Source organism: Lepidothrix coronata, unplaced genomic scaffold (genome assembly GCF_001604755.1).
Source record: "Lepidothrix coronata isolate B3197 unplaced genomic scaffold, Lepidothrix_coronata-1.0 Scaffold43, whole genome shotgun sequence".
Lineage (NCBI taxonomy): Eukaryota > Metazoa > Chordata > Aves > Passeriformes > Pipridae > Lepidothrix > Lepidothrix coronata.
Window position 1 is genome coordinate 365,432 of NW_016690223.1, and position 14,716 is coordinate 380,147.

The 14,716-nt window shown below is 44.0% G+C and overlaps 1 protein-coding gene across 3 annotated transcripts in view; it reads left to right on the forward strand.

The window, feature by feature from the left end:
* Window positions 1–14,716, forward strand: part of ITPK1 (inositol-tetrakisphosphate 1-kinase) — a 159,352-nt gene that overhangs the window by 14,122 nt on the left and 130,514 nt on the right. Inside the window, exons 3-5 of one of the 3 annotated variants that reach the window (XM_017813868.1) lie at window positions 1,068–1,237; window positions 1,584–1,707; window positions 2,370–2,548. In XM_017813868.1, the coding sequence (XP_017669357.1) occupies window positions 2,454–2,548 (95 nt within the window). In that variant the 5' untranslated portion in view covers window positions 1,068–1,237; window positions 1,584–1,707; window positions 2,370–2,453. Of the gene's footprint in view, window positions 1–1,067; window positions 1,238–1,583; window positions 1,708–1,927; window positions 2,112–2,369; window positions 2,549–14,716 lie in introns of those variants that run through there. The other 2 variants (XM_017813869.1, XM_017813870.1) reach the window with 2 other exon arrangements.

Genomic DNA, 14,716 nt, shown 5'->3' on the forward strand with positions numbered 1-14,716 from the left:
AGCAACATGCAGTAGAGTGGCACACCAGATGAAATGTTTCCCACATCTGCAGTTGTTCAAGGGTTAAGATTCAAAAAATGCAGTTTAAAATGAAGGCATTTAGCAGCCTTCTCCTTCCTAAGAGTGAATCTGGTCTCTGATACATGTCGTTCAAGTTTGTCTATATTGGAGCAAAGCAAATTCCTCCTTTTTAGTGCCTGTTCTTCATTTCCACAGGAGGCAAGAATGCTCAACACCTCTTAAAACCTGCTCTTCCATATCTGGAAAGAAGTTCATAAATATTTCTGTCTCTGCAGACTGTGATTTAGATTGACCTGAAGCTGTGGCATTTCTCAAAGAAAAAAAACATGCAGAAAGAAGTCATTTAGGAAGTTGGCTTCAATAATCTCATGTTTCAATAAATTCATATTCCTTTCTGATACAAATACAGATTTTGAACTTAATATACTGATGCAAATTTTAATAAAGTTTAAAATAAGTCTACTGAAATGATAGCTGAAATAAAGCGCTAATACTGGCAAAATGAAACACTTCATAACAGGAAACCCAAGTCAATTTGTTTCAAGATTCTTACATAATTTTGATAATGTTTGATAAAGTCTAGTATTTGGACCTTTTTGAATCACAGGTTTTCCCCAAATTACCATGCTTCCATAAAATGTTTAAATATCAGCAAAATATTCTGCAGCAGGAATCATGTGATCAAAATACAGTTACTAATTCTAATTACATTGATTAATGAACTGTGCAAAATGTGTGAATGTGATTAAGATAAAAAGTGTTCTGTAAAATAAAGAACAGAGTAGCAAATAAGATGATGGAGAAAAATAAACATACATATTCCTCAAAGCCACCACAAATAAAGAAAAAGTGCTATGATATACATTTTCAAAAACCATTCATATGAGCTTTTTGCAGGTGACTCCATTCTCTGCCTACTTTCCAATACACCCTTGGGTCAGGATGACTTTGCTGTTCATATGAATAACAACAGGAATGTAGGACAGCCTAAGTCAATGACCATTTTCATATTTCTTAAGGCTTTCACCCTTCTTTTCTTTGCATAGATGCTTCTACCACTTTTCTGATACTCTGCTGAAGTTATTACACCGCATTTGTTGTGGCACTGTGAGTCAGCAGAACTCACCGAGCAGCTCCCACTGAACAGGGCTCCAAGCCTAGTTCACAGAAAGCGTCATCACAGAAGCATCATCTGCACCTCAGATCAGGATTGCAGGTACTGCCGACCCCCCTCTGAGGGATGTTATTATTGTAAGGGCCGTGCTTGGCATTCCCAGAGAGACAGATTAAAATGTTTGGGCTGAAGTGGTGCTCATTTCAGCTGATGGGGAGAAACAAAGATGGGGAAATTATACTTGTGCTGTGAGATAACCCCAGCAATTGACTGAAAGATTCTTCCTCTCAAATGAAGCACAGAACAGCTGCCTCTGTATTTAGGAAAGCCCAACTCAAAAATCAGTATGCCAGCTCATGCTTGCATTGCCTGCCTCCTTTTTTGCCTCCGACAAAAGGAAGTTAAATAAGAAATAGCCGTTACTGAAACTTCAATTTAATCCCTACAGGTACTTGCCAAATGCTGGAAGAAGGAAGATACTTGGTTTTGCAGTGAAAACTCATGTTTTCTTGGAACCTTTTTTATATGAAAGATGTACTGAACAACCGTTTTCAATAGCTCCAGTAGGAAATGTAAGTGGCCACATAAAATGTTCTTCCTTAGGAACCAAAACCCCAGGGCGCACCCACGGGCCGGGCCGGAACCAGTGAGGGGCGCTGTCCCTTTAAGGCGGCGGCGGCGCGGGCGCCCCCTGGCGGCGGCGGCGCGGTGCCCGCGGGGCGGGCGCGGCCCCGGTGCTGCGGCGGGCGGGAGCGTCCCGGTGCCCGCCCCGCGCGGGGGGTGGGGGCGCGGCGGAGGGGACGGCCCGCGGGAGGAGGAGGAGGAGGAGGAAGTGGAGGCGGCTGCGAATAGCGGGCAAATGGGGAGCTGAGCGGCTGCAGCAGCAGCAGCACCACCAGAACCACCACCAGCACCACCGCGGCCGCGCAGCAGCAGCAGCAGCGGCGAGCGGGCACGGAGGCGAGCTCGGCGGCGGGTCCGTGCGGGCGGGCGCTGCGGGCGTGCCGCGGGGCGAGCGGCGGCGGCGGTGGCGGTAGCGGTGTGCCTCCGGGGCTGGTGCGGGGAGCGGCTCCTCGCTGCCCGCCTGGGCGAGCTGCCTGCCGGTGCGGGGCAGGGCCTGCCGGGGCTGCCCGCCTGCCGGTGGCTGCGCCTGGCGCGGCTCAGCTGGGGCGGGCGGGGGGCAGCGCCCGCCGCGGGGAACCGGCTGATCCTCCTTTCTCTGCTTCCCTTGCAGCCGTCGCTTGGCAGGCGCCGAGTGTGAGCGGCAGCTGCGCTGCCCCGCCGCCCGGAGCTGGTCCCCTGCTCGCGGGGCGGCACCATGCAGACCTTCCTGAAGGGGAAGCGGGTGGGATACTGGCTGAGCGAGAAGAAGATCAGGAAGCTAAATTTCCAGGCCTTCGCCGAGCTATGCCGGTAAGGAGGCGGCCCTGGCCGCGCCGCGGGGAGCGCCGGGGCAGGCGGCGGCCCCGGGATGGGGCTGGGGCCGCTTGGGGCTCGGCCATGGCCCGCGGGCGTTCCGTGCTCGGTGCGTGTTCCCGGAGCCGGCTGTGCCCACCGGGGCTGGGGCCGCAGGGCTCGCCGTGCCCCGGGTACCCCGCTCCGCCGGGCCGCGGCTGTGCGCTCCTGCCTCCCGCTCACCTGGGTGCTGCCGATCGCTCCCGGGAAACCCGATCCGGGGCGGTGCAGCGTCCCCGTGGGTGTGCGAGGGCCCGGCACAGCTCCGCGGTACTGCCCGCCCGCGTTAATTTCTGCCCACTGCTTGCCGAAAGGTCTCTGGTATTCCCGGATCTCTGCGGACCTTGTTACGAACCGAATTATTATTAGGAAGAGTTAGGCGACGGGGAATAACTTTCCTTCACGTCATGTGAAAACATAAAATTAGGGTCCACAAACCCCTGAATAAGCTTGTATTCACCTGAGACATGAATGAGACAAAGGTAGTATAACTGCGTCTGTTTTGTGCAGTCCCAGAGGTAAAGGTTAGTTTGATAAGCAGTACTTAGACTTTATCTGGACAGCTTAGAGGATAATTTATGTAGTATGTTACACAATTTTATTATTTCATTGGAAGTTATGGGTCCAAGGTCTTGTGACACATGCATTACTGCTTCTGATACTGAATAACATTTTTTCTGACTTATTTAATTCTAATAGTTCATAACAAGGATATTAAATGAGTTTTGGTAATTGAAAAATTTGCGGCATAACCTGTGTGGTGGTTTCTGTGAAGTCTTTTCAAACTTTACAGAATATATTTTACAAGACTTCAAATATACTTTATTAAAGCATGTCATGCTAAAAACACCAATCCCTGTGAAATTTCTGTTGGCAGCACTTGCTTCTTTCTGTAAGGATGAAGGAAGCAAAAGAAACAGAAAACTGTTTCGAGAAAGCGACAGAAGCTTTTCCATCAGCTTGTGTACTTGGCATTCTGTATCTCCTCTGTCAAACTTCAGCAAAATTTATCAATTTTTTAAAATATAAAGAAAAGGCCACAAGTTCTGGTTTAACGTCTTTTTAAATTTTATGTCATTCTCCAACAAAATACTTGTGGACTAAGTTTTGACCTTGCCGAGAGATTTTAGATTAGTTTTTCTGATGCGCAGAAATACCTTTTAACCTCTGTTAAGAAAAACATAATTTTTAGGGCCTTGAGGTTTGGTATAGGCTAGTTTTCATGCCTAGAATTTAGGAAGACTCTCAGAAAATCCATTAAAAACTTTTTGTAGTAATTTATCTTTCGTTCTTGGTATTATGTGCTGTACATTGTTATGCTTAGCAATCTCCAAAATTGACTTTTTACCCTCATTGCCCATGTTTCTCTTTCTGACTAGGTGCTTTGCTTCATTTCTCTCTACTTCAGAAATTCCTTACACTTGTGTTACATAACATGGATCTACAATTTCTTTGTGTACTGTACAAATTTTATTAATAGTTTTAGGTCTTCATGGTGCTGTAAAAGTTGACCCAGAAGTGTCTCTATTGCTACACTTTACTAATTTCTTGATGAAAATTAGTCTGTCTCATCCTGTACAGGCTAAGCTCGCTTTGAGTAACATTTATAGAAATTGGACAGAGATGTATGTTCATACTGCTTTGGTACTTTTAAAAGCATTATTAGTGTTTCTGTAAAAGTGGAGTTAAACATTTGGTTTAAGGATAAGTACAGTCACTGTAGCAAGTTGTACTGATATTTCGTATGCTCTGTTTTCCTGCCCAGTAGCTTCCACTGACACTGGAGGAGTGCTGTGTTCATCTAGGCAAAGATTTCAAGTGTTCTATGCATAACATCTACTTGATGACTTGTGTGTTTGTAGGCTTTTTCAGCTGTAGAAAAAGTGGTGCCAAGCTCAACATACATTTTACCAAAAATCTCGTATATGGTAAAAAGCAAGACAAAGGCACTCATTCCTGTACAGTGATTCATGTGTTAGAGTGGACTATGTGTCTGTCTTCTCTATGTACTTTATGGTGACCGTTACTTGGAATTTATTTGCCTGTTGCCTAGAGATATACTTTCTGGATGACTGCAAAGTTCAGATTTGTTTGTACGGGTTTGTAATGAAGCAATTATATAGTCCAGGAAAGTAAGAGAAGCCTCCTAATGAACTCCCGAAGCATTCTGAGTTTAGATGAGGGGTATTGTTAGGGTAAGAATCTTCATTTCTTTACAGTCTGTCAGGGCAGCCACTTCTAGTGCAAAGCACTGACATCCTAGAGTGGTCATGGACAGACGTTTCAAAATCTGTTTGAATCATCCTCTTGTGTGATAGAGTCTAAGTGCTGGACTGCTCTCTTAAGAGTATTTCCAGGTTTTAGGTTAGATTATCTGAACTGAAATGAGCCAGTGTGAGAGGACCAGCAGTTCAGGTGCAGCTTTGGGGCATAGGCAGTCCTGCTTTTAGCTTTCTGCTCACAAAGACTGGGCAAGAACCTGAAATACTTTCTTCATGTTTGTATCCACCTTGAAACTTTCTATGTGACTGGCATGGCAGCTGTCGTGCCTGAACAGTGTCTTGGGACTATTGCCTAAGCTTTATATCCCCAAGAGAATCTTCCTTGTATCAAAGGCCATTGAGCTCACCTCCACATTTGGTCCTCACGGTGACACAGTAGATACATCCTACCTGAGCTGTGCTCTTTGTAGAGCGTAACAGCCTTGACTGTGCCTTCCAGGTGCAGCCCAAGGAGATGAAGGCAGTGCCTGTGCTTGCATCTACCTCCACATTTATTGCCCAGACCAGTGGTTCCCAATTGTTGAATTAGAGCCCAGTGCAGCCCTTAATGCATCTACATCTCCAGGCTTCTGAGCAGGATGGTGAGCAAAAAGGCAGTGTGTTTTCCCAGGCCTGTGGCAGGGGATCAGTGATCCCTGAATGGTACCTCAAGAGCTGTTGACCTGGAGGATAGAGCACTTGCCCTGACAAGTGGGAAGTCCGGTTTGAAGCCTGCAGCTGGTGCCTCCCAAGGGAGGCCGAACCTGAAGATGGGCCAAGCTCACTGTGGTCCTCTGGCTGAACCTGCCACTGTGTATAGAGAGGAATTTGAGCTCCCTCCTCCGTGCCAGGTTAGTCATCCTCCCTGCTATGTGCGAAGCACCGTGGCAGGGGCATTCCTTTGGGATGAGGTGCGTCCTCAGTTCTGGTCTCTCCTTCCCAAAGTGGTTTTTGGTTCTGCCTGGGAACTCCTTTCCACATAAGCTACTTCATAAGCTGTTGTTGGAGCAAAACTTTTATGTTCCTTTCTGTGCCTCAGTATAGTTTCAGTGGAGAGAGGAGCGTTTCTGTCTCAGCCTTGCTCATTTGAAGGTATTCCTAGTTGAGTTGTGATGTGAGATTGAGCTCTTTTGTGTGGAACAGGGCATGTGGTACAGGCTTCTTATGTTGTCAGTGAATTTATTAGTCATTATTAAGAAGCTACTATTGCCAAGTCCTGTGCTTTTGAGTAAAGCTGCTAGGACACCATGCTTTGTGTTATCTGCATTCCAGCATATCTGCTGTGGCTGCAGTTCCCCAAGTAGGGTCCTTGTGGGACTGCAGTGTGCAAATGTCTGGTTTGTGCATGTCAAGTAGACTTTCCCATGAGCCCTTATGTTCTGCTTCACCAAGATGATGGCATGGTATCAGAGTTTTAGGTTGCTGGCTATTGGCAAAATACAGAGTATCTATGCTCTGATAAAAAGTAAGGCAAAGTTTCTGGGTGCTCATAACAGAATTTAGGAGCCTGTGATGTGTAGTTCTGATGCTGTCACGTGTCTCTGCTGCTGAAAGGAGCAGTTCCTCCTTTCTCTAGCTGCTTGGACTCACTCTCTGTCTCAAGCTGCATTTAGTGGTTATGCAGTTGGCAAAGACTCTCAATCCAATCAGTTCCCTGCTCATCACATTGACCTCGGAATGGCTGTCAGTGTGCAGGTGCATGAGCACTAATGCAAGGTTAGGGAAATGGAGATGCCACATTCCATTATAGAGATGAGAGAGATGTTCTGTCAATGTCAGATGGTGGTAAAGACTCTTGGATGCCCACATTATCATTCTGTAAAATATGCATTGGTGTACTGCCAGGTCTCTGTGGATGTTGTGAATAAAAGGACTCCTGTTCATGGTGTATGAGGAGTGGTGGTGGTAGTACAGAAAAATGCGTATATCTTCTGAGAAAATGAGTTGTGCTGTGTTTGGCACCAGTTAAGATTAGTGAGCTGCAGCCGTTTACAAATGGCTCTTCACTGTGTAAAAGCCTCCATTTCCTTTGTAGTTGTTCTACTTGTCAGCTGTTACTATGGTCTCTTCAGGGAGCTGTGGAGATGCAAGGCAGTAAGGGCATGGCAACATGAATAAGTTACAGTGATGTGAAGTGAAATATGTCTCATCCAAGAGGAGATAATTTAAAGTCACCCAATTCTGAATGATAAGCTGGCTCTCAGTTATTTTGGGCAAAAGCATTCACATGTGCAGCCTTTAAGTTTGCATGGTAATGTGGTAGCTTTTCTGTGTAGCTATATTCATAATGAGTCAGAATTTCCTCTTTATGGCATGTAGAAAATGAATAGGAAAGGAGTTAAAGAGTTGCCTGAAGAGGTAACTCATGTCATGATAAATCCTGCAATTTGACTGACAGAAGGACTGTGCTCGTGTACCCTAACACCCAGATTATTTGTGGATTTTACTGGGCTTTGTTTTTTCTGATAAAAGCAGGGTGTGCATCTGGGAGGGAGAAGTTCTCAGGAAATTACAGAAATTCTGGGAAACTCAAATTCTGCCCATAAAAAGCAATGGAAGTGGGGTAATTGAGTTATGCCTCCTAGTAAAGCCCAGTTGTCTTGATTTTTAGTAAGCAAGCCAAATGGTCATCTTTCCTCCTTGAGAGATTATCCATGACAAACCGACAGTGTTCCTTGACACACAGGAAGCTAAGGCACCTTGGTCCTGTTTGGATTCCTAGGTGCCATGCACTGGTTGAAGACTGTTTTGAAACTTGAGACCATGTTCATGAATTGTGACTTGCATCAGTTCAGCAGGTCTTGGTTTTATGCACTTTAGGCATGTAGGTCCTGGTCGAGCATGTCACCTGTGCTGAAGACCATTTAATTATGACAGGTCACTGTGGTGGGTTGATTTGGTTTTGGTTTTTTTTTTCACTGAGTTATGATGAAACCGTTTTGATGCTGATACCAGGTCAATCTGCTGAATATAGCAACCAATGATTTTTTTTCCCACCAAAATATTAGTATGCATAATTTAAATTTCTGTGACTTGAAATAGTTTGGGGTTTTTTTCTTTAAGTTAAATTGGTTCTTCAACTTCTGTCCAATTAATTTGTGATAGATAGTTAAACCTTATTTTAGCATATATAAGAAACTGCTCTGTTTAGTAAATCTACCATAAAAATAAATGTTTTTTCAGTGCTGTAGATCTGTATGGTTTTCTTTTTCTTTTCTAAACTTTATTTGCAATCTCTTGTGTGCCATGGCCTGTGCACAAGAACCTAAACATGACTTTTAAGACAGATTTAAGATTTTAATACCCTATTTTGAGGGTATTAAAATAATCTGTTTCTTTATATAGTAGGCATGAAGTATATTACATATTTTTTCCAGGAAGAAGTCAAGGGATTTTCTTTAACCCCAATTCTCCACAAAAAAACCCTAAATACTACTTTTGTTAAATGTCTGGCTTGTGCCAGTTAGCTTTTACAGCCTTAAAAGCCATAAAAATAAAATGTATGTGTGTTGATCAATAGCTCCCATTGTTGCTTGTGTTAGTCTGAAATACTATATCATGAGAAGTAACTGGGGGCCAGATGGGTGGGTAGGTTTCTTTGACATCAACTCTAACAAAGACTTAGAACTAGCCTAGTGGTAGAAATTGCACTGAACCATGAAACGGTGTTGAAGGTAGTAGCAAAACCCCATGTATTTCTTGGAGGAAAAGCTCACTGTATTTCTGAGTCCCTGCTCCTCCTTCCAGTAGTGTGTGGAGAAGACTTTACGTCCCAGAAGAACTGGATATGTGTGCATTTTCTTAATGTCTGGGAACACTTATTGGCAGACATTCTTCTCACAGAAAGCTTACGGCGTTATGCTTGCAGAACCATTTCATGGGAACACAGAGTGCAGCTGCTCCGCTACACAAGGGACTGTAACAATCACCCTTTCATAGCGACTCTGTTTTGTGGTCTAGCAATCATTTACCTCAGGTACAGGAAGTTTGCGTCCTCCTCATAGAACATCCCTTTACCACAACCCGTTGGAACTGATACGCAGCAAGGAACAATAGTAAGCCTGGTCAGGTGGCAGCTCTTCAGAGGCAGATCTGCATTCTTTTGCAGGTCACAGGCTGAATACAGATTGACAATGTTGCCAAAAAAAGCCCCCAGAACCCTCAAATGAGTGTCGTCTTGGGGTGTGTCAGTCGAAACAGAGCCTGCAAGGCGAATGAGGTAGGGCCTCCATTCTGCACAGCACTGATAAGGTTCTTGCTGCTGTAGTCTCACCTCCTGCCTTTAGCCTGGGGCATGGCATTTCAGGGAAAAGGCGGATCAGCTGGGAAGTGCCCAAAAGAGAGCAGTGAGAAGGATAGGAGGTTTTGTAAATACAGTGTATTGTACTGTGCTATTCAACGCAAGTAAGAGGCTGGAGATGGATGTTCAGACACTGTAAAAAGCTTGTAGGAAAGAAAAAAAAGCCCCAACACAAGTCCCCCCCATCCCCTGCCAAGCGTATTCCCCAGTTCTCTTGTAGGCAGAACAAAAAGTAGTGGCCTTCAATTGTGCCAAGAAGGAGGGATGATAGGAAGGTGGAAAAGATAATGTGATTGTCTCGGTAGGCAGTGGAATTTGTTGCTTGAGACTTCTGCAACGAGTTCGGACAAACATGGTGGGAATGAAACGGGCCTGTGGTCCTGTTTCAAGGCAGAGATACTGACCTCTGCTGAGGTGAGTGCTGTTCTTGGTTTGGTCCAATCTGTAATAGTGCAGTAAGAGCCTGAGAAACTGTTCTTTGTGTACGTTAAGTAGCTTGAAGTCCCTTCACTAATTCAGGAGTCATGACTTGGGAAGTCTAGGCACACACTCTAAATGTGTGCAGTTTTTTTGAATATATAGGCTCAGCCTGAAATGGGTGTCAGAGATGACAGAAAGTGTTTCCTCTGCCTTAATATGCTGCACCTGGGAAGCACCAATTGACAGCATATCTCCTGATACTGGCTGGATAATGTGCTATTCATCTCAACTGTTGACACTTTTTGGTGAGATGACATTCTTGAATATGTTCCAAGGAAAGAAGGAAGCAGCGCATGTGAAACACTAAAATAAGCATGATAACAGATAAAATAACCACCTGGGATGGGCACATCTGTGCCATAGCGTTGTGGAACAAACCATCTCTTGTCTGGTTATCTTCCTTTTTCTCATTTTTTATTTCAGTGTTCAGTCCTTGAAACAATGGTTTGTTTTGTGCTGATGGAATTAACTCTCCTCAGAAGGAGTTACATGCTTTATATGATCAAGGAGGAAACTGCTGATACTTCCATACTGTCCAAATACTACAAAAATGCTGGTTTGTATTCTCTCTGTCTGCAGAGAGAAATCGTGTTTGGAGGACAACCATGTACTTTAGGAATGGCTTTTAAAATGGCTGATTTTTGTGGAAGGGGATCTCCTTTAGTTCCAAGTAGAATATTGTTACTTGTAATTCTCTTTCCTCCCAACTGCAGTGCTCGGGCTATTTTGGCTGGAGTGTGATTGCCACTCATGCAAATTCTGTCAAGTAATTCCTGTGAGTTGGGAACCAAAGCAGAAGTCTGCTCTTTCCCACAACCAGGCTATTACCTATGCAGGCAGCAGGGTGTGCGCTCATTGAGAGGTTGCTCTGAGGGCTCTCAAGGCTCTGATCTGTAGAGTGGAGAAAATCATGTTTCCAGTGGCACTTTTAGGAAAGTAATTGGCGGAGCCAGGCACGGAACTTGGAAGCAGGTTCTGTCCACATTGAACTGTTTAATCTTCCCTGAGATGCCAGTTAGTGAAGATTTATAGCGTGTCTTGTCTTGTCACATACAGCTGAGTTAAGTTTGCTTGCTTGGAAAAATCTGAAGTCAGTCCTTCCTCCTCAAAACCAGGCTTATTTTTGCTCTTCATCACACTCCTCACAGGCTTTTCTTCCTCCTTGTCAACAAGGCTATCTCCAGTCCTTTCCCTCTGTAACACATTGATTCTGCATGTTCGGTCTAGGTCCAGAGGCACTGCCTCGTGAAACTGCATTCTGCATGGTGCCACTGGCAAAGGAGGAAAAATAAGTGAATAAGACAAGTCTGCAGCAAAAGACATACTAAATCTTGACCTGTGAAGCTGGGATGCTCCTGGCTGTCATTCTGAAGCCCCATGTTTGTCTCATCAGACCACACCACAAACATTCATGCACACTGAGGGAGTCCCCCCTCGAAGAGCACTTATGGGCTAAAAATCAGTGCTTTAAGAGACTTGGTTTGAGTTGAATGTTTTGGCCATAAGCAACATAGTTGTCCTTTTCTGAAATTATGTGATTTAAAGTGCTGCTGACTTTTTGTACTTTCTGTATTTTTCTCCCTGATGCTAGGTCTGAATAAGTACATGTAATAGTGTAATGTTACACCAGGAGGAAATAGTTCAGAGGATTCTCTGGAAACAAGGCCTTTGGCACTGCCTGTTGTAGTGCTTAGTAATGACTTGCTGCCTAACCTTGATAAAGTTATCTGCGTGTTGGGGTTGGGACAACTGGTTAATAGCTGATAGAACAAGTGATGTCTGGGGTGATTAATGGTGCTGGAAGGAAATGATATCATAAAGGTTCACTTACGAAATGCCACGCCTGCCCCATGGGCAGCCACACTACTGCAGTCCTTTCTCCCTGCCACTCTGAAATGAATTTAGTGGTTAAAAGTATTGGTGTGATGACTAGGCTTATTCCTTATCTTGTCAACCTGCTTTCCCTACAAGAATGGTGTTGTCATTTGTATAAGTGGGCTATGAAACACTGTCTGCTTCAGCAGTATAGTATGGTTTAGTGAGTCCAGCAGTGACCACTTAAACTTGACTGGATATGTGTGTGTGCTTCGAGGAGAAACTTGTTTATTTCCTTGCAGTTAAAAAACAAACCAGAGATGAATGTAAATACTGAAAACTGTTGTTCTTTAGCTGTATGTCATACAGCTGTGTGTAGATGCTGCTTTGTTCAGGAACACGCTGTTCCTTTGATTACAAAATCTCATCTCAGTTTAGGAGAAATTACAGGCTGAGGATCCAGCTGCCTCTGCCTGCCATCATTGGAGTCTGGTAGCAGTGCAGGCAGAATGGGCTCTCCTTGCTGGTGTTTGAAGGGTGAGAGGGTAACAGGGGGTAGGTAACAGTGAGGTTACTCCCGTACAAGTTCACTAGTGTGTTTGTTCCATAGCCGGGGCTCTAACTGCTTGGAGGTGTTTTGGTTTACAGGCCATCTGAAGAGCATGAGGGCAGCCAAACAGACCTGAACCCAGCCAGCTGGGACTGAACTGGGACTGATCTCTAAGCAGATGCTTAGAGAAAGTATGAGGCACAGAGCAAATGTGCTCACCTTCCCCTTGGCAGACTCTCTTGCCTTCTGTCAGTCACTGTTTAGAGACTCCAGTGGCAGCAGTTGTGTCCGTGGTACCACGTTCAATAGCCACAGGTGGATCTGCTCCACATAAACCTTTTAATGCATTTTTGAACTCACTTTCATTTCTGACATCACAGGAACATAAGGAAGCTATTGGCACTTGTTGGCAATTCTCCAGTTTTGTTGTGAGTAAAAGCATAGGTAAAACCAAAGTTACTTCTATTGTGTTGTGAGGTTTTTTGTTTGTTAGGGTTTTTTATTTGTTTGTTTTTAAAACCTGTAAAGGAATAGATATTACTTATTTTTAATATCTATTCCTTTACAGGTTTAAAAAAAAAACAAAAACAAAACCAAAAAAACCAAACCCTAACAAACAAAAACAAGCCCTCCTTTTTAGCCACCAGTGCTCTTGTAACAAATGTGGATAGAGCCCTTCCCAGATCTTCGTTCGCGAAGCCTAGCCATGATGACATGTTCATTTTACTAAAGCATTCTGGCTCTTGACTAATTAAAAAAAAGGTCATTTCGGTCAAGATGTCTTGAAGTTCAGAAGTCAAAAGTTCTTCCCCAAAAAGAAAACACTTTCCTGCTAAAAATAGAAAAGCTTGCAGAAAAGGGAGGAGGAACTAAAAGCTGGGTACAGTTTAGGAGCTATCTTCTAACTTAATCTAGTACTTGGTCATTTGTGACTTGCAACCAACAGTGGAGGGTTTTGTGGAACCTATAAACCCCTTGTAAGTGAAGAGAAGAGAGTGTCCAGATCCACATTTGCTGCCTGACCAGGTTAAGTGGTAATATAGCAGAGGAGCACTCTCAAAAAGTGAAGCATCGTATTAGTACTGCAATAGTAAGAGAAGACCTGTCTCTCTAGCATTTATGCCAAATGTACAATTAATTTTCGAGTAAGATCTGCACTCCTCTTTTGTCTGGTATTGAGCGCATTGAGTTTTTCTCGTCTTCCTGTTGATTTTTCAGTTAACATTGCCTTTCTGTAGTCTCAAGTATGACTTTGAGTTGCTTCAACTCAGCATTCTTTCACACTGTTGTCTAAAATGGGTTTACTTTGCCGGTCAGTCTTTGAGCACAGATGTGCATGTGCTCAGCCCAGCCTCATGGTTTTGGAGTAGCTGTGCTGTCTGGCACAGGTACGTGCCGATAAATGTGTCGAATCATGTTTCCAGCATGTGTGGCTTTAACGTAAGCGTCCTCTGAACTGGTCTGGATAAACCACGTTATCAGAGACTGTACAGGGCACTGTGGCATGATAGAGCTGTGTGCGAAGCTCAGCATTCAGATATGCTTGCTGGTTGGAGGGATGGGAAGAGAAGGGTAGAGTTTGTTCTGAGGTTGCCTGTGGTGCTGCTCTTGTTTTGCCGACAAAGAGGGAGCTTAATTCACTGGAGCTGTCAATCTGGTAGTTTTCAAGCACTGAAAGAAAAACTACTGTAAAAGTGTGTGTAAGAGGGAGGAAAGGGAAAAAAAAACTAGGGAAGACTACTATTTTGATGAAAGGCTGATGGTGTAAAAAAACCCCAAACTTGTAGTTGCTGACCTGCACCCTGTATGTAGCAGAAAAGGGGAAAGCATAAGAGTAAAAAGGAAGTATTATTGCTGGCATACTGGGTTGAAGCACTGTGTGCTGTGGAAGGAGTATGTGATGATAGAATTGAACAGCACCCTTTGTCCCTCCGTAGAAGCTTTCTTTTTCAAAACTGCCACCTTTTAAAGTGCGTTTAATCTGTGGAGGAAAATGGTTTGTTGTTTTTCAGTTGTTCCTGGTTGCATAGAGTGCAAGTGGAAGCTGAGGCTACAGGAGGAAAAGAGATCTATTTGCTGGTGGAAAAGCGGTGGATGGGGTTATATTTTGACTTTGTGGCTTGACATTTTGGTGTAACCTTTCCTTCTGTCTCAAGGAATAGATCAAAGTCCAGGGACTTTATCCAGGTTGGAGTGAATTTTGAAAATTAGGTCTTAATTTACCTCTCTCCTGGTCTGTATAGAACCAAAAGTTTAGCACACTTTGAATAGAGAGTACAGACTTGCTGCTAGATAGGGCATTGAAACTCCATTTTCTTTTCCTTTCTCTCTCTCTAATGCTATGTTAGGCCCTCAGTTCTGAGCATATGGGAGAATTTGTACTTTGAATTTTGGTGGTTTGGTTTGTTTGGTCTTGTTTTTTGTTTTTTTCCCACAATCCGGTAGAATTTAAAATCTTTGGTCATAGGCATCCCGAAGTTTAAATTGCTTTTGTTTGGACCTAACTTTGTTTCAAGAACTTTTGAGCTGATTTCCCTTCTGATTACTTTGTTAGTGCAAGGTAACTGTAGCTTTACTCTTTATGTGTGGTATAGGGCATTGATCTTCATCACTTTTGTTGCTCACTAGTGATGGATTACTTGTTTTGAAATAGCATTGCACTGCAAGGTAGAACATTTTTGTGGATCAGAACTTGCTCTTTTGCAGGAAAAATAGTGGGT